At 43.2% G+C, this 19,118-nt stretch overlaps 1 protein-coding gene across 1 annotated transcript in view; it reads left to right on the top strand.

Moving 5' to 3' along the window:
- Nucleotides 1-330: 330 nt before the first annotated feature.
- Nucleotides 331-19,118, top strand: part of ATXN10 (ataxin 10) — a 154,497-nt gene continuing 135,709 nt past the window's right edge. Inside the window, exon 1 of the mRNA XM_065887467.1 lies at nt 331-473. Coding sequence (XP_065743539.1) covers nt 358-473 — 116 coding nt within the window. The 5' untranslated portion in view covers nt 331-357. The remainder of the gene's footprint in view (nt 474-19,118) is intronic.

Raw genomic sequence — 19,118 nt, 5'->3', positions numbered from 1 at the left:
GGACTTCTCTGGGATCCTCCACCCTCCTGACTTCCCCGCCCCCTCAAACACAACTTCCGCCCGCGCCCCCTCCCCACAGGCCGAACTTCCGGCCGGCGCCCCCTCCCTACAGGCGGGACTTCCGCCCGCGCCCCCTCCCCTAGCCGAGCCGTTGCGTCTTTCAGCCCGAGGCGAGCTGGGGCGCGTGCTTTCGCGCTCTCCCAGCCCGGCCACGGGCTACAGCGGCGCAGAGTCGGCGGCGGCGGCGGCGGCGTCAGGAGGCTGCGGGGCGCGCTCCTCCCCCTTCTGCCTTCCCTCCTGCTCCTCCTCCTGCTGCTCCTCGTCGTCGCCAACTCGGCCCGAGCTGCGAGCGGCAAGATGGCGGCGCCCAGGCCGCCGCCCGGCAGGCTGTCCGGCGTCATGGTGCCGGCGCCCATCCAGGACCTGGAGGCTCTCCGCGCGCTGACGGCGCTCTTCAAAGAGCAGCGGAATCGGTAACGGTCCGGGCGGCGCGAGCGTCGGGGGCGGCCCGGTGGGGCTGCGGGAGCGGGGCGGGGGCGCGGCCTCTGGGGAGCGGGCCGCCCCCTCCTCCCGGGACGTCCGCGGGGTGGCGGCCTCCGCGATGCGCCCGAGGGGCCCCGGGCCGCCGATGCCAGGCCCGCGTCCTCCCGCGCCCGGTCCCCGAGGTGCCCCGGGGGGCTGACACCAGCTCCCCGCCCGTCAGTACAGGTGTGAAGCCGGGGTGCAGGAAGGGGGACCGAGCCAAGTGAGGTTTTGGCCGCTTGCTGCCTGTTAGGTTAGTTGAGTCGCGTTGATGGCGCTCCTGTAATGGGAACAGACCCACAGGACGCCGGAGTCAGCATACGTGCTGGTGGGGGAGAGACACGTTACAGATGTGTAAGGTGGGAGGTGGCGTCACTCCATTCGGCCTGTCAGCTCAGGCTTTGCATCCCCAGTGGTGGCCGCGCTTTGTGGAGAGGCCGCTTCAATCCTTACTCTGCCATTGAAGGGCCAGATGGCCATTGTCAAAGGTGCCCAGGAGTCTGACAGACCTGGATTTGGTTCCCGGCCCTACAAGCTGTGCGTGCGTTATTATGCAGTTTTTCCAAGCCTTAAGATTTCTTGCCTAAAAATGGGAATATTATACGTGACTTCATTTCTGAATTGTACAGAGGAATAAATGAAATAAAGCATGTGAAAATATAAAGTATGTGATGCCCTCAGTGCCTGTTTGATTTGGTTCTAGTCTTTTCTGGGCCTCAGTTTCCACGTCTGTTTAATAGGAATAATGTTGGACAGTACCTTTCTGGGGACATTGTCAGGATTAAATGAGATAATGCATGTTAAATTCTTAGCACATACCTGACACATAGTACTAAGTAAATGCTAGCTGATACTATCCTTTAACGCGTTTATGGATGGTCCCCCATGTGCCAGGTTTTGTGCTAGGTGATGAAGTTGAAAAATAAAAAGTCTTCTCCTGGAAAGTCCTGTTCTGGGGAACCAGCAGTTAGCAAAGAGTAGAGGGAGCATAGAAGTCCTAGAGGTCCTTTTGATCTGAGCACTTCTACTGCTTTAAATCACAATAAGAAGTGTTGAGCAATTGGAAGAGTGCTAAGAGCCCAGGGCACTGCTCCTTGGGATTTGGGGGAGATGTGTTAATTGATATGACACTCTGGGAGGTGTGTTGAATGAGTTACTGCTTGGGCACATCTATACCATGAGGACCCTCCTTTTAGTCAGTAATCAGTCATCTACCTTTATTAAGCACCTACTCTGAAACAGGTTCTTTTCTAGAGGCTGAAGGGGCAGAGATGAATGTGATACCGCCCTTTTTACAAGCATGTTGGAGTCATTGCTGTGTAAACAGATTGTAATGGGGGGTCTAGACAAGAAGAGGTAGTGGCACAGGGGGAACTGCGGACCTCATGGGTAGATTGGTGGGCCAGGAAAGGTTTTAGATTACTTTGCCTTCGTGGCTTACAGATGAGAGGGCTAATTAGAAAGAACAGTATGTGCAAAGGGACTGTGTGCTGATTTTGCACAGTTTCGGAGATAAATGAGATAACATAGGTAAGGTGTATGGTACAGAGGAGATGGTCAAACATCAGGACACTGTAACCTGGAGGATAAAATCTGAGACCCCGAGCCAGTTTACAAGACCTTTCTTGACTCTGTCCCTTGTGAGGGGAACCATTGAAGGTTCTTTCAAGGGCATGGCATGGCAAGATCTGTATATTAGAAAGATCTCTGGCTGCCACTGTTGGGGATACATTAGGGTGAGGGGAGAGGCAGGGGACTTTTAAGAAGATGCGGAAGCCCACGTGAAAGAGAAGAGTGCCTGAATTTAGGATGTTATCTATGGGGTGGGTAGGATAAATATTGAAAAATATTTACAGGATTGAATAGACAAGACTCAGGGACCAGTTGGATTGTTGGGGAAGAATGAGGAAGTAAAGATGTGTCCCATATTTGATTTGAGTTTTTCCTGGGGCTGGCAGGAAGTTTGTCCAAATTCCAGGTGGAGTTTGAAGACCAGGAAAGGTGAACTGATGTGCAGGTCTTGGGATAGGGAGGCATATAGTTGTGTGGTGGGGCAGAGACCCCTTGATGAGAGTTTGTGAGATCCGGCTTCTGGTCCTGATTCTGCCACTACTTCTTTGTGTGTCTTTGGGCAAATCACCCTCACAGAAACTCGGGGGGTTTCCAGAGTCCAGCTGCTCTGAGAGGATCCATCCAATGTCAGTGGACCCAGAAGGAGGATGGACCAAGGTGTTAGGAGTTGGATGGGATGTAAAGTGAAGCAAAATGAGGCCTCAGAGTAGCAAATAGAAAAACACTGGCCAAAACAAAAACATACTGAGGAAAGTAAGAAAGTAACTGATGGAACAAAAGAATTCCTCTCCCCTTGAGTGTGGGCGGAACTTAGTGACTTATTTGTAAATGATAGACATGGGAGAAATGACAGTGTGTGACTTCTGAGACACAAAAGTCCGTGCAGCTTCCCCTTTGCTTTCTCTCTTGGATCACTCACTCTGACAAAGCCAGCTGCCATGTTGTGAGGACACTCAAGCGTCCAAGTAGAGAGATCTGTGTGGTGAGGAACTGAGGCCTCCTGCCAGCAGCCATGTGATGACCATCCCGGAAGTGGATCCTCTCAGTCCCAGTCAAGCCCACAGCCATGTGTGCAAGCTCACGAGAGACTCTGACCTGTGTGAGACCATAAATGGGTTTGTTTTGAACTGCTCAGCTTGGGGGTAATTTGTTATATATATTGGTATATAGATCATCAGTATACCAAGCTAAAATTTTCGTCCTCTGGATTAAATCCATGTTCTATAACCCACTCCTTGAATAGTGTCTTAACCACTAAAATCTGTAAAAAAAAAATTGCTTATGGTCATAAAATATCAGTACCAAGAGGCTGTTCAGTTATTTCTTCCTTGTGGAAGGTGGTTCTTTTTATTAGTTGTTTTAAATTTGTTTTATATCTTTTTAATGTACGCGTCTGCATTTTTAACATTAACAAGTGATTTTTCTCGGCTGTGCTCCGAGTCTTTACAAGTCATGCTAGATTCTTTCTGGAACAGAGTAAGATGTAAATACATTAAGAATTCTGTTTTCAGCCTTTTTCTGGAGGTTTTATTTTCCAGCCCTTTCGTTACGCTTATGATGTATTTCTTCATCATTTATCTTTATGATGTATGCACACCCCTCTATTAAAGTGTAGAACCAAGTGAGATTGGTTGTCATACTCTATACCTCCACGGTCTGTGCAGCCACTCGTGACATGTGGCTCTTTAAATTAATTAGCAATAAGTGAAATTAATAATTCCATTCCTTGTACCAGCCACATTTGAAGTACTCGGTAGGCAGTCACGGGTGGCTGGTGGTTAACCTTATTGGACCGTGCAGATACAGAATTGTTCCATCACCGCAGTAAGCTCTGTTGAGTAATGCTACTCTGTTTTTTTCTGTAGGGAAGATTATGTTCTGGTTCTTGAGTATTCATGAAACAGTGTAACATTTGGATACTGCTTTCTGTAAATTCTTCTCATGCTTAAACTGATACCTCATTGCTCTTCCATCCGATAAGCTTCTTGAATAAAGTGTATCCCATTCCCTGTATCCCTGGCATCTAGCATCCAGTCTGACAATTGTAGGTACTTAACAACTTGCTGCTCTTTGTGTAAGTGATTACTCATGGCGCGAGCATAGTCTTTTTTCTTCCATGTTCATGTAGATAATTTTTTTAAGCTTCTCTCAGTGTGGCTGCTTTTTTCTTGTTAACCTATGTTTAGTCAAAATTATTTTTCTGATTACTTCCTTCGTGGCCTTGTATATCCTATATAATAGTGCAGACATTTCCCTCCATACTTTGGGACCCCTTTACCTTATAAACTATTTTCCCTTTTTTAAAGAAAGAACGTATTAGATTCTAACATATTTACTATGTAATTATTAATAGTAGTTTCTTATTTGTTCTCTGTCTCCTTCCAGAATGAAGGCCTATGAGGACAGAGATGGTTGGCTTTTTTGTAATTATTCTGTTTGGATAATGCTGCTTGAATTGGGTGTCTTGGAACAGTTTAGGAAATTGTCAGCCAGCGTTTCTTCAAATACTGCTTCTCTCCTGTTCTTTCCTTTCCTTCAAGGACTGTAATTACACATATGTTAAACCTTTCACTGTATTTTATATCTCTCAAAGCCTCCTTTATGTATTTCCCATTCTCTCTGAGCTTTGGTTATTTGAAATTTTTCTGCTAATTTGCCTTCTAGTTCTCTATTCCTCTTTTCTGCTATGTCTAATCTGCTGTCATCTATTGTGTTCCTAGTTTCAGGTATTGTAGTTTTGAGTTATTGCAGAATTTCAGTTTGTTTTTTTAAATGGATTTTACTCTGTTGAAATTCATTTTGTCATTTACCTTCTTAAGCGTATTAATTATAGTTTTTTTTAGAGAATGTGCCTGATAACTATCTGTTGTCATTTTCTGTCTTGTGTTTAGTCATTTGGTCCTATCTTTTATTGAATGCTGAATGTTGTGTAAGGCGTGTTGAGCCCATTTCCAAAATATTTGCAAACTCGAAACCAAAGTCAATCTAAAAATTATTTCAACAAATGGTGGTGGTAGAACAACTTGATATCTAATTGGAATAAAGTGAACTTTGACCCATACCTTGGACCATTCACAAAAAATATTTCAACATGGATTGTAGACCTAAACATAAAAGCTAAAACTATAAAATGTTTAGACGATGGGAGAATATCTTTGTGATATTGTGTGTAGGCAGACATTTCTTATCCAGGACACAGATAACATTAACCTTGCAATAAAAAACTGATTATCAAGCTAGACTTTATCAAAATTAAAAAAACTTCTGCTCATCAAAAGACACCTTTAAGAAAATGAAAAAGGCAAGCCATAGACTGAAAATATTTGCAATACATATATCTGACAAAGATCTTGCTTTGGAATATATAAAAGTGCTCCTGCAACTCAATGATAAAAAGACAATCCAATTAAAAATTGGTCATAAAAATCTGTGCTTTACAAAGGAAGATTATATAAATGGCCAGCAAACACGTGATAAAGTACTCAACATCATTAATCATCAAGAAAATGCATATTAAAACAGTGAGACACCACTCTATGCTTCTTACGATGGCTGTTACCAAAAAATGGAAAGTAAGTGTTGGTGAGGATGTGGAGAATTTGGAACCCTTGTATATTGCTGGTGGGAATGTGAAATGGTTCAGCTACTGTGGAAAACAGTTTGGTGGCACCTCAAAAAGCTAAACACAGAGTATGACCCAGCAGTTCCACTCTTAGGTATGTACGTACTCAAGAGAGTTGAAAGCAGGGACTCAAACAGATACTTGTATGCCAGTGTTCATTGAGGTATTATTCACAATAGCCAAGAGATGGAAACAACCTAAGTGTCCATCAGCAGATGAATGGATAAAGAAAATGTGGTATGTACCTACAGTGGAATATTATTTAGCCGTAAAAAGGAATAAAGTCCTGATACATGCTATAATGTGGGTGAACCTTGAAAACATGCTAAGTGAAAGAAGCCAGGCATAAAAGGACAAATATTGTAAGATTCCACCTCTATGAAGTACTTAGAATTGGCAAATTCATAGAGACAGAAAGGAGATTAGAGATGACCAGGCGTTGGTGGGGGGAGTTATTGTTTAAAGGTTACAGAGTTAGTTTGGGGTCTTAGAAAAGTTTTGGAATTAGTGGTGATGGTTGTACAACTTTATGAATATAATTAAAGCCACTGAATTCTACACTTAAAGATGGTCAAAATGGCAAATTTTATGTTACATGTTTGTTTTACCACAATGAAAAAAGTTAATAATGTAATATACCAAAATCCATCGAATTATATAGTTTAAATGAGTGAATTGTATGCTTTGTTAATTATATCTCAAAAAAGCTGTTATAAACAAGTAAAACCATAATGAGATACCTCTGCATACTCATTAGAATTGCTAGGATTAGAATGACTGACAGCACCAAATTTTGGCAAGGTTGTGGAGCACCTGGAACTCTCGTACATTGCTGGTGGGAGTGTAAATGGTGCAACCGCTTTGGGAAACATTTTGGCAGTTTTTTATAAAGTTAAACGTACACTTGCCTATGACCCTAGGTATTTACTCTAGAACATACGTTCACAAAAGGCTTGTAAAAGAATGTTTATAGCAGCTTTATTGGTAATAGCCAAATACTGGTTGGAACCAACTCGAATGTCTGTCAATGGGAGAATGGCTAAAACTGCCCGGTAATTGAAATGAATGAACCACCAGTGTACACAACAGCATGGACGAATCTCAAAACATACTGAATGCAAGAAGCTAGACAAACAGTACATACTGTATGATTCTGTGAAGTTCTACAATTGGCAAAGCTAATCTTGTCTGTATCACTAATTGGCAATACAGGCATGAACAGTGGTTGTCAAAGGAGGTTGGGGGTTGACTGGGAAGGAGCATGAGGGAATTTTCTGGAGTAAAGGAAATGTGTCTATCTAGATAGACTAGATGGGTATTGGTTGCCTGGATTTGACACAACTCGTTAAACACTAATGATCTGTGTAATTCACTGTAAGTTATATCTCAGTTTTCTGTGTGTAAAATTATTGTCCTTCTCCTTGCCGCCCCCAGAAGAACTTACTCGAGCTGAACCTCAGACTTTGTGGTGAAACAATGCTTGTGAATTGTAAAATTTGCTCTAAGAAACGGAAGGTTTATCTAATGTTCTTCATACAGTTAGAGTGAGTCGGGCTTTGTTTGACTTTTTCATCTATGCCACACAGTGCTCTCTCTGTTTCCGGAGCCTGGGATGAGCTGAAGTGACTGATGTGTGACTGCATGAAATGCTTGAAACCAAATGTAGGAAGAAATGGAAGTAATCCCGGAAGGATAAGGGAAGTAACGTGGCTGGACATTTCAGCTCAGTGCCCACTGAAGATCGCAGTGTGAGGGTGCTTTTGGAATCTTGCATTGCAGGGGTAGCCATAGTGTGATGTCATCCTGCTGCTGTGGAACCTGAGATCTCCTTCCTCGGGTAGGAGTGGGATTTGCCTCGGCTCTTTGTGACCTGTGAATAATGCAGGGGCTGTTTTGCAGAGTGACTGAAATTGTTTTGTGTTTTAAACAATTTGAGTTCGGGAAGCTTCTTCCTCTCCTTGTTGAAATGTGTCAGTATGAAATATTGATATCTTTTTGGACTCTGGGTTTCAGGGGAAAAAGGCTTTTGTAAGGCGTAGGTCTAGTTTCCAATCTAAGTACTGCAACATACTAGCTGCATGAACTGCAAATATTTTTAACTTCTCTGAGCCTCAGTTCTACCCTGGTAGAACGGGTATTATAATAATGCCTACCTTGTAGGGTTGATGTGGGTATTAGGGGGTGCTGGATGTCGAGTCTGGAATGGTGCCTGGCATGTAGTTGATGCCAGCAAACACCACTATTATTATTGCAGGCTCTAGTCAGAATGAGGAGTGAAAAGAAATGAAAAGTGTGGTAATTCTTGAAATTTTTTCATACTTTAAAATAGTGCTTGTAAAATTTTTAATTTCATCTCAATTCCATGATCAAGTTCTTGTTTTTATAGGCTTTGGAACTGCCTCTGGAACTTTAGAATAAGGAATAGATTTAATAACTCAAGTCAGTGGAAGAAAATTGGTTTTTCAGATCCAAAAGATGTAGGCAGTAATTTCTTACAAAATCTTAATTCCTTGGTAGAATGGTATTTTAGCGATATTAAATAATTTTAAAAAGTTATAGAATTTCCAATAAAAAAGTGAGTACTTGACAGTAACTCACATTATGACATGAGCGAGGAATTGAGATGATTTTGCATGGAGTGACTGTGCTTTAGGAGCTGACATTTTAGAAAGCCATACTTGTGTACTCTAAGGAAAAAGGAAATTGAAGCTTTCCGTTAACTTTCACTCTAGTGTTTTTGTTGGTTTGTTTGCTTATTTTTAAACTCTTGTCAAGTCAAAACCCACAAATATATAATAATGTTAATGCCTTTTTGGAGGATGACATAACAGATAATATAACAAGTACCCATGTATTTCACTTGCAAAATCAACAAATGTTAAAATTTTGTTCTCTCAAAATCCAAAACATTACTGATATTGTTAATGTCCTTGGTATTAGAACAAATAACCCCACAAGTTAGCAGCTTGAAGCCACAGACATTTATTGTTTCACACAGTTTATTAGGGTCCGGAATCTGGGAGCTGCTTAGCTGGGTGCATCTGGCTTGGGGTCTTGCGCGAGGCTGCAGTCAAGCCGTGGGCCAGGTCTTTGGTCTCCCGAAGGCCTTACTGGGGTGGGAGGTCGGGGTTCCACGCTCACACGAGTGGCTCCGGGCAGAAAGCTCCAGTTCCTCACCACGTGGACCCCTCCCCAGGGCTGCTCGTGCCTCGGCAGCCGGCTTGTTCGAAAGCGAACCATCCAAGAGAGCCCGCTCAAGATGGGAGATGGGGTGCCTTTATCATCTTGGAAAGGACATACCTTTACTATTGCGTGTTCTAAGGGTCACACAGAAGGGCGTGGATGTCCGGAGGTGAGAGTGCTGGGTAGGGCTCTTGTTTCACTTTCCAGTCTCATTCCCCGCTCCCTTGTACGTGTTATACTGTATGTTTTATGCTGTACACTCTGCAGTCTGCATCTTTAATTTTTGCTCTGTTTTCGAGTGCTACCAGTTTTTATACATAGAGCTAGATCATTAATTTCACTGCAGTAGTGTCCCTCCATAAGCTTACATCATAATTTACCTACCTTTTTTCTTACTGATGGGTATTGGATTTGTCCTGAATTTTTGGTAATTCAAACAGTACTGCAGAGACCATCTTTATACATGTCTCCTTGTATACCTGAGCCTTTGGATTTTTTTTTTCCCCAAAGCAGAATTTGAGGTAGGGACTTGGGTGAAGTAATTTAATCATAGGTGACCCCCAGCAGTCAGGAGTGTGGCACAGGGGAAGCTAGGTGTGGAAGGGGGAACAACCAACGTAGGGATGCCGTATTGAGTGGTAATTACGTTGTAGGCAGCTGGAGCTCAACCCCACTGGGTATCCGTGAGGGGTGCACCTCCAAATTATCTGTGCACAGGGCTGGGTGATTTATCTATTAACCTGTTGCGCACTGGTTGAGAATTGCCCCTGGGGTTGTTATCTGGATGGCCCAAGGCTGTGCGGTGAGGGACACCATGAAGATCTGTTACGGCGTGCTCTTCTTCTGAGACCTCCTCTTGCCTGGTACTGTTCACTCGGTCACGGGCTCTTGGAGGCTATAGCTGTTTGGAATCTAAAAGGAAAGACCTGGACAGGAGTGTTAGTGCAGTAAGTTCAGTCCCCAGTGCTGAAGACTGTCCTGAGGCCATAACTGGATAGTCATCTCCCTGCTCCTGCTTCCAGTCTAGACTTCCCTGACTTTCCCCCAGCACTGTATGTAGCCGGGCTGTGATGCCGAGGGGGCTGAGCCCTTGGTTGCCTGTCTCCTGTCAGTCTGTGCTTGCTGCAGCTGCCTGTTTGTGGCTATCCCTGGACATGGAAGTACCAAGAGACAGCCAATGAACCCCTGAGTTCCAGATTACTCCTCCTGGTGCCCAGCTTGTAGTAGCAACTCTTCTTGAAAATCAGGGTGGGTTTCTCCTGCCAGTGTAGTCACTCTTCTTTGCCTGCTGGTTCACCGGCTTGAGAATCTTAAAGTGATCATTCTGTGGATCTAGTTTAAGATACACTAGATCCACTTCTGTGCTCTCTGATGGAGACGTTCTTTGTCTTGGCCCCAGGGCTTAGCCCAGCACGGTCTAGAGTTGCGGGGTTGGGAAGCACAAATTCTGCAGGTTTGTCATTGGGAGTGTTGAGGAAAGGGGCCAGTTTTTCTTAGGGTTAGATTTTCTCTTTGAACTTTTAGTTTGCTGGCTCACCTTGAGAAATTTGTTACATTTTCTCCCTTTCTGGGCTCACTCCTCCCTGTGTAATGATGTTGCGTTTTCTTCCACCTGTTTCCCCAGTGACCCCAGCCTAAGATCAGGTTCTCCTGCTATTGGTGATTTGTGTCATAGTGATATTGGGATGTCGTGTGTCTGGTCACTAAGCTAGCCAGCATCTTGGACCGGGTTCCATCTCTGAAGCCGTCTTGACTTTGTCCTGACGTTGGAGGCACACAGCTTTGCAGGTAACCCATACGTAGGGCTGCACCGAGTCCAGCTCTTTTTCTCTCTCTTCAGATGCAGGGGAGTCCTGTCCTAACACTGACTTTTACATAGTGACTCTGATCACCACGAGGTGTAGGCGGCTTTTGGTTCTCTTCATCCTGCCCGAGTTGAATTGCCGACGGCCTTAGGCCGCTCTGGACATGTCCCACTCTGGCTTTAGACCTGATTATAGCCAAGTGTTTCCAGTCAGTTTCTGCTGTGTGGAGATATCCACCTTGTTTTAAAGTTGGGCTCTATATTTATAATTTTTAGAAATAAACATATGATTACTGTGTCTGGAATGGAGGGGAGATGTTTAAAGTGTGAACTCCTTTCTCACTGCACTTTCATTTCATAATGCAATAGACGTTTATATGTGTTTCCCCTGACTTGGTTGTGACTTTGCTGTGGGCAGGGTCTGTCTTCTTTATGGTATCTTATTGCATAGTGCCCGGCCCATTGTGAGTGCTTAATATATGCTGAACTGAATAAACAGTGAAGAGCCAATGGCTGTAATGAAGAAAGTCACTTCTTAGCACTGACAGCCAGTCAATAATGACTGCTCTGATTGCTTGAAAGTTATTAATTCGATTTACCGTGTTAGTTATTTACTTATTTAATTACCTCACATATGCTGTGTGCCATGCTCTGTGTTTAGTGATGCACCTCTACTTGGTACAGTGTATTTCTAGCTCACTTCAAACCACTAAAGGGGGAAGAGCTCAAATGCTGTAATATTAAACTTGTAACTTCATTCCTTTCCTCATACACACACTCCTAATTTTCCCTCAGGTTTTAATGACCATTTCAACCCCTCCTGAAAGCCTTTTTGACCTATGTGCTTCTGTCCTATGTTCCCCTTACCTCTTTCAGAGAACTTCACTATAGTATTATGATCACTTAATCACCTACCAGTCCCACTAGAATGAGAACAATCTGAGAGCAGGGTTATTCTTACTTACCTCTGTATTTTCAGTACCTACTAGCACATAATGAGCACTTGGCTGTATTTTTATTATTTCCTTAGATTATTTAATTTTCTGGGGTCATTAGATATAAAGTGAGAGCACAGAGGAAAGACGCTAGTAAGAGGTATAAAAAATTATCAAATAATGACAGATGGTGATGATTTCAAGAGGTAGAAAATGTTTTGGTGTTCCTCATTGCTCGCATCAGTATGTTGACTAACTTTCATAAGGAAAGGGAATATTGAGCACTTCAGAGGTCAGCATAGTGCAGAACTCAAAATTAACCTATCATCTGCATGTACACACATTCACATAGCTTCCCCCAAACACTACTGAGCCTCTGACCAACAAGAGTCTTCGGCTGCACCAAAAACAAAAACAAAAAATGAAACAAAACAGGCTTCCTTGGTGGTGCAGCAGTTAAGAGTCCACCTGCCAATGCAGGGGACACAGGTTTGAGCCCTGGTCCGGGAGGATCCCATGTGCTGTGGAGCACCTAAGCCCGTGCGCCACCACTACTGAGCCTGTGCTCTAGAGCCCGTGAGCCACAACTACTGAGCCCGTGTGCCGCAACGACTGAAGCTCGTGTGCCTAGAGCCCGTGCTCCCAACAAGAGAAGCCACCGCAATGAGAAGCCCGCCTGCAGCAACGAAGACCCAACACAGCCAAAAATAAATAATTACATAAAAATAAGGAGTTGGAGAGGAAGGTCATTATTAAAAAAAAAAAAATAAAGAAAAAGAAACGAAACAACTCCCCCCCCCCCCAAAAAGAAACCCACACCACTTGTCAGCTTAGCAGAGGACGCCATATGCTGTCTTGACTCAACCATGATTCAGATCAGCTGTGTTGAGAGAGAACATCAATTACACTACACTATAAAAAGAACTTCGTAGAGTGTGGTGACAGTTTCCTTTATTTTTACCTGTGCCATGAGCTAGAATACCACACAGAACTACTTGGTAAGGTGTTCTGACTCAGCTTCAAAATACCGATGTGGTCAGTGTGAGCCACCCCGCACATCCAATTATCTTAAATGGACAAAGTAGACAGGAAGAAGTTTGAGCCAGCAAATCAAAATAAATAAGGTTAGAATTGTGACCAACCATGCCCCAGAGGAGAGTTTCTCAGCTCTTTCGTTCTTCCAGTCTTTTGTAGTGGTCCCTGGACCCGAGGGTGTGGTCACTGGACCGTGGGCAAGGACACTTATTCAAAGACTAAGGAACCCTGGGGCTCACTCTAGGCTGAGTCAGCCTCTCTGACGGCCACAAGCCCAGAGAAGTCACATTAGAGGTAAGAGGACGATTTGTAAGCTAGGGATATGCTCACGGTAGCCGTGGAGATTTTATATATAGTGCTTAGTTAAAGTGCCGGGCACGGAATAAGCACAGTTTAAGTGTTAGTGGCTATCATCCTCATTGAGAATGTTACAAAACTTGATCAAAAGACATTAAAGAAAACATAAATGGTCATACCATTACATGATAGGAAACTGCAATAACGTAGAGACATCAGTTCTCCCCAAGTTGACCTGTGGTTTCAATGCCATTCAAAATAAAATCTCAATGGGTTTTTCTCTAGACATTCACAAGCTGATTTTCTAATTAATATGGGAAACTCCTAGGTTTTCTGTTACTCTCTGACTCCCTCAACCCTTTGTATGGATCCTTTTCTGACTCCTCAGCTTTTAAAACCCTTCCCGTGTGCAAAATTCCCTATGTCCTCAACCTCTCTGAACACTCCTTTCATCTTCTTGATCTAGGTGAAATACGGCTCACTTCTAAGGACAGACCTTTCCCAGAATGTCCTCAAAGTCGGCTGTTTTCTCCTATATCCAGTGTACTGCTTGACTTGAAGGTGTGTAGGTGTGAAGGTGATTGTCATTGCTGCTTTCAGAACTTCTTCCTCCAAAACCCCTCCAACTTTTCGTCTCATGCCATCAGAGTATACCTCATGGATAATCTCTTCTGCTATTAAAAGATCTGTGGGTCCCTCTATGCCGTTCCTTAAAGAATTTAGCTGTAGTTCACTGTTAACTCGGCATTACTTCTCCTGTCTTAAATCTTGGTTATTTTAGTTTTTACATAGATTATCCTTTCATTACCCTGGCCTTTTATTTCTTGACTTTCTCTCCTTCAGTGAACTCGGACACCTCCTTCCTCCCATCTAACCACACATTGCCATGTGCTACCCAGGCCTTATGATTAACCATGGTTGCGTTCCCTCCACAATCTTAACTGCAAGAGTCCCACTCTGGCTGCCTGTTGTATCCTGTCTCTCTGGGTCCCCTATTCCAACAAGTCTTGAACCCCACCAGGACCCACAGTCTGTTGGTCCTACTCCTTCCTACTCACTGTCCCTTTTGTTCCTTATGTTCACATTTCCCTTCTTAAATCCAGTTTAGATCTAAGGATCAGTAATAAAGCATTTCCTTGTATACATTCTCAGTTCCCTTGCCTCTTCTAACCTTGTCATACTTTCCTGGTAAAACTTCAGCTCTAGTTAAATCCAACTTGCTGTTTCCTTTGTGTCTGCACCCAAACAACTGAACGAGGATGGAGGAAAACTTACAACCATACTGATTGGTCTTTCTGTGAATGGATGATCACTGACCTTGGGAAGGCATTTAGTTCTACCTGGCAGGCAGTCCTTCTACTTCCCTAGTCCATTTCATTCTCCTGCTTTCCTAGCCAACTGGTTCATGCCTTTTGCTCTCCCTACTGCTCGGTTGCCTCTCCCTCATCCTCCTTCTCAGTTTCCTATTTTTCTGAAAAAATAGGGGCAACCAGAAGGTAATTTCCAGGAACTCCCACTGCCCTCCCTACCCCCTACTTGTATCCGTCCCCATGATTTGCCTTCCCTCTGTGACTGTCGGTGAACTGTCTTGCTTCAAAGGTCTGCACTAAATTCCGCTCCCTTTTGCGTACGTTGCTCCAACAATTCTCTTCCCCGCCCCACCCGTTTCTTAAATCATCAGTTTTACCTTTTCTGTTAGATTGTTCTCAACAGTTTATAGATCTGCTGTAATTTTTCCCATCCTGAGAAAAATCTCTCCCCCATTTCCCTGATTTTTCTCTGCTGCCATTTATAATAAAGCTTCTCTAAAGAGTTTTTTATATTCACCTACCACAATTTCTCTTTTCTCTTGAACCCATTCCACATTGCCAAGTCCATTGGTCTTCATCTTAAATCCTTATTTTACTGGATTTAAGATAAATCTTAAAATCTTACATCTTACTGGATAAATCCTTATCAGCTGCAGGTGATGTAGTTCATCACTTCTTTCTCCTTGAAACACCTTCTTCGTTTGGCTTCTAGAACACCACCCCCTTCGGATTCTCCTCTCTTGTTGGCTTTTCTCTCTGAGGTCCAGAGCTCAGTCCTCAGACCTCTTCTCCCCACCTACCTGTACTCTCCTGGTAATTGCATTCAGCCTTGGGGTTTTACTACTTTACATTTGATGGTAACTCTAACAGTTTTCTTTAGCTGGACTTTTCTCCTGATCTCCAGACTTGTATGTTCGTCTGCCTACTCCACATTTCCGCTTGTATTTCTAATAAGTACCTCAAATTCAGCAAATCTCCATCTGAACTCCCAATTCCCCCCTCCTCCATATATCTTTACAGCAGTCTCCTCCAACTCAGTACACAGCAGATACACCTGTCCATTTATTGCTCAGGCCAAAGCTTGGAGCCATCCTTGACTCCCCCTTCTCAGCTACCCCTCATAATAATTTACCCTCAAGTCTTACTGGCTCCATCTTCAGAATATATTCAGAATCTGACCCGTGCTTATTATGTCTGCCTCTGCCACTCTTTTCCAAGAATAGTGTCCTGACTGATCTCCTGTTGTCGTTTCTTTCTCCTGCTATGATCAGTTCTTTACAGAATAGCCAGAGGGATCCTTTCAAAGTGAAAGTCAGGTGATGTCACTCCTCTGCTCAGAACCCTCCCTGGGTTCACATCAGGAGAGGAAGTTCTTTCAGTGGCCTACAGAGCCTGTGTCTTACCCCTGAGTCACTGGATGCTTCCACCAAGCCCCCTGCCGTTCTGTGATGCCTTTGCCTGCCATCCAAGCTCTTCTCACAGGAAGGGCATAGTTTGCTTCTTCACCTTCTTCAGTTCTGTGCTCAAATACCACTTTTTAAATAAGGTCTTACATACAAAAATCCTTCTCTACCTAAGACTATAAAGACATTCTCCATATATTTTCTTCCAGAGTTTCAGAGTTTTGCCTAACATATATTCCTAAATCCATCTGGAGTTCCTTTTAGTAGGATTATACATAAGGCTCCAATTTGGTTTTTTCTCATATGATTGATAGTTGTTCCAGCACCTCTACTGGAACAGTCCGGCCTTCACCTGGGATCTTTAGTGCCCAGCACTGTCATTTGTCAGGTTTCTCTGTGTGCACAGTTCTCTTCTGGACACTGTCCACTTCTGTGCATTTCACCTTCTCTTCGCTTCCTTTGCTTGGTATAATGCATTTGAGATTCTCTTTGTTCTGATGACATGAATTTTGACTGCGGTGAGGACATTGGGAAAGAGGGAAGCATGTGGCTTTTCGAGGTGGGGGAGAGGACTGATGTATTTGCAACCCTTTAAAGCTGGTATCGCCAAACTATGATCTGTGGGCCAAATCTGACCTACCACCTGTTTTTTGTTTGTTTGTTTGTTTTGCTTTGTTTTTAAATGGCCTTTGAGTTAAGAATGATTTTTACATTTTAAATGGTAGGGGAAAACAAATGAACAAAATTTCATGACACATGAAAATTATATGAACTTTAAATTTCAGTGTCCATACAAAGAGTTTACTAGAACACAGCTGTGTTCGTTCTTTTGGATGTTGTCTATGGCTGCTTTTGCCCTGCAGCAGCAGAGAAGCTGTGACAGAGGTTGTCAGGTCCTCAAAGCCTAAAATACTTACTCTCTGGCTCTTTGCAGAAGAAGTTTGCCAGCCCTGCAACCCGGTCTCAGAGAGTTGTCTTAGCTTGAGTGTCCTGGATGTGACAGAAGAGGGGAAGAGAGTATATAAAGGAGAGTTTTGAGGTCTGCAGAGATGAATTTCAAACTTTTGCCCAGGCTCTTTCTGGTAGGAGATAGAAATGTTTTTATTTTGTCTTTGTTCATCTAGAGCAGTCAAATCATTAAGGGGTTTATGGTTTTAAATAACAACCAATGATTGTAATTTTAATCTCTGAACTTGTGTGTATTCTAATAGTTTTTCTCAGTGACAGTGGTTAAACTACTCTAAACCACATGTGCCAATTTTTAATTAAATGTTGGGTATTAGAATGAACCTTTCAACCAGGATGTAAGTCTTAGTGTTAAATGACGAACAGTTTAGTCTTCTTTTCAGAAGGAGGTCCTGCCTCATGGATTGACTGTAAGATGTGAGTACGGATGGTATGTTAGGCCTATCTAACCTGTGCTGTAATCACCGGTAGTTTTCTTTAATTTTATTCAAACAGGACTTGTCAGGATTAAACCTACAGATCTGTTCAAACTTGAAGGAAGTGCAGTTCTACCTTTTGTATAATTCAAAGGCTGTTTTTGTTCTGTAATGTAACATTTCATTTATAAGTTGTCTTCAGAGTATACATTCATTCCTATGTAAAAGGAATGTCTAATGGTTGAATTTTAATTGTCCTTCTAAGTACTTTCGGCCTTCTGTGAATGAAGTAGCTAAGCTTCTTAAAGTCTTTGTGAATATTTTGTGTTAGTTTGGTTAAAGCAGAAATGACAGCAATTTTTATTATTAACAACATTTGTAATATACAAACGATTGACTGATCTTTACTGGTTATTTCACTGTCGTTAATCATTACACGTACTTAGCTGTGCTGTCTTGACAGTGAACATGGAATTTGCAGACAGAGTACATTAGGACTCCTTTGGATCTGTAATGCCAGATAGCTTTCTTTCAAGGCTGTGGAGAAGGTAAAGAGGTACAGAAGAGAGTTAAATGTTTTCATAGTAGTTACTGTTAATGAAAAGCTTTTTTTGTCCTCATCTGATGAAAGTTGTTAATTTATTATATTGTATTAAAATATGGTGAATAAAATCTGTAGATATTTATTATATGGCTCTAGAGGAAAAGGTTTTTTTTTTTTTTTCCCATTCACCCTTTATAGAGAGGTACAGACTCTAAGAAATAGTCTCTGCTGGGCTTCCCTGGTGGCACAGTGGTTGAGAGTCCACCTGCCGATGCAGCGGACATGGGTTCGTGCCCCGGTCCGGGAAGATGCCACATGCCGCAGAGCGGCTGGGCCCGTGAGCCATGGCCGCTGAGCCTGTGTGTCCGGAGCCTGTGCTCTGCAACGGGAGTGGCCAAAACAGTGAGAGGCCCGCGTACTGCAAAAAAAAAAAAAAAAAAGAAAAAAAAGAAATAGTCTCTGCTTTCAAGAAATTTAAAATGTAGTTAATTGAGTTACAACCCCTCACCTCTCCCTCCCCCTTTAAGCTTACCCATTCAATGGGTAAGCTTATCATTCAGTGGGGAAGGAGAAATTAGATGTTTCTTAAATACCAATTATAAGATATCAACATCTTAAGATATGACCATTTTTTTCCAAATTTTTGGGTCCAGGATGTGTGCATTTCCTAATGGGAATGGACGGGTTGAGCTAGTTCCTCAGTGTTTCCCTTTTTCCAGTTGCTGCTGCAAAGTACGCTGACTTCACTGCTCCCATCAGGCCTGGTGCCCGGCTCAGGGCACATGCTCAGTACGTGGGTTACCTGACAAGTCTGTGAAGCAGTTAGCTCCCGCTCTCAATACGCGAATAGTCTCATCACTGTTTTAAACTTGAATTGAACACATGCAATTAGTGAATGCAGGTCTGGGCCCTAGAGATACAGAAAAAAATAAGGTAGTTTCTATTTTTCTGGGATTTATAGTCTAGCTGGGGTGATAGACCGCATCAGTGAATGTAATCTGATGTGGGTAAGTGCAATTCCATTCTATGGACCGAGCTCCAGGGGCGCATAGAGATGGGGTGCGGCTCCCCTGAGTACTCTGAGTAGCAGAGGAGTCTCACCAGGGCTGTGAGTTTTCAGAGGCCTGAAAGGAGCCCCCAGGTTCTTCGAGGCAGAGGCTTGGGTGGGGGTGGTGTGAGAGGGATTCTGGGGGAGGGCATACATGTGAACAGACCCAGAGGATTGCCAGTGCTTGCTGGTTGCAGGAATCCATGGGGAGGACAAATGACAGTGATCACAATCCCAATTTATTTTCTCTTTATACTGCGTATGTGAACTGTTGTATGCCGGATAGATGTTGCTGTGATTGCTCTTTAGTAGCTATTAATAGTTACTTGTGTTTCAGGAATCTTTTGGTTGGCCGTAGTTCAGGTAAACATTTTTCTTTTGGTTAAAAGTGTAATGAAGGAGAAAGGCACGGTGTATATGTGACAAATTAACATGTAACATTGGAAATTATTTAGGGTGGT

This window comes from Phocoena phocoena, chromosome 11, assembly GCF_963924675.1.
Source record: "Phocoena phocoena chromosome 11, mPhoPho1.1, whole genome shotgun sequence".
NCBI classification, from domain to species: domain Eukaryota; kingdom Metazoa; phylum Chordata; class Mammalia; order Artiodactyla; family Phocoenidae; genus Phocoena; species Phocoena phocoena.
The sequence above is the reverse complement of the archived record's forward strand: the minus strand, read 5'-3'. Positions and strand labels throughout refer to the sequence as shown.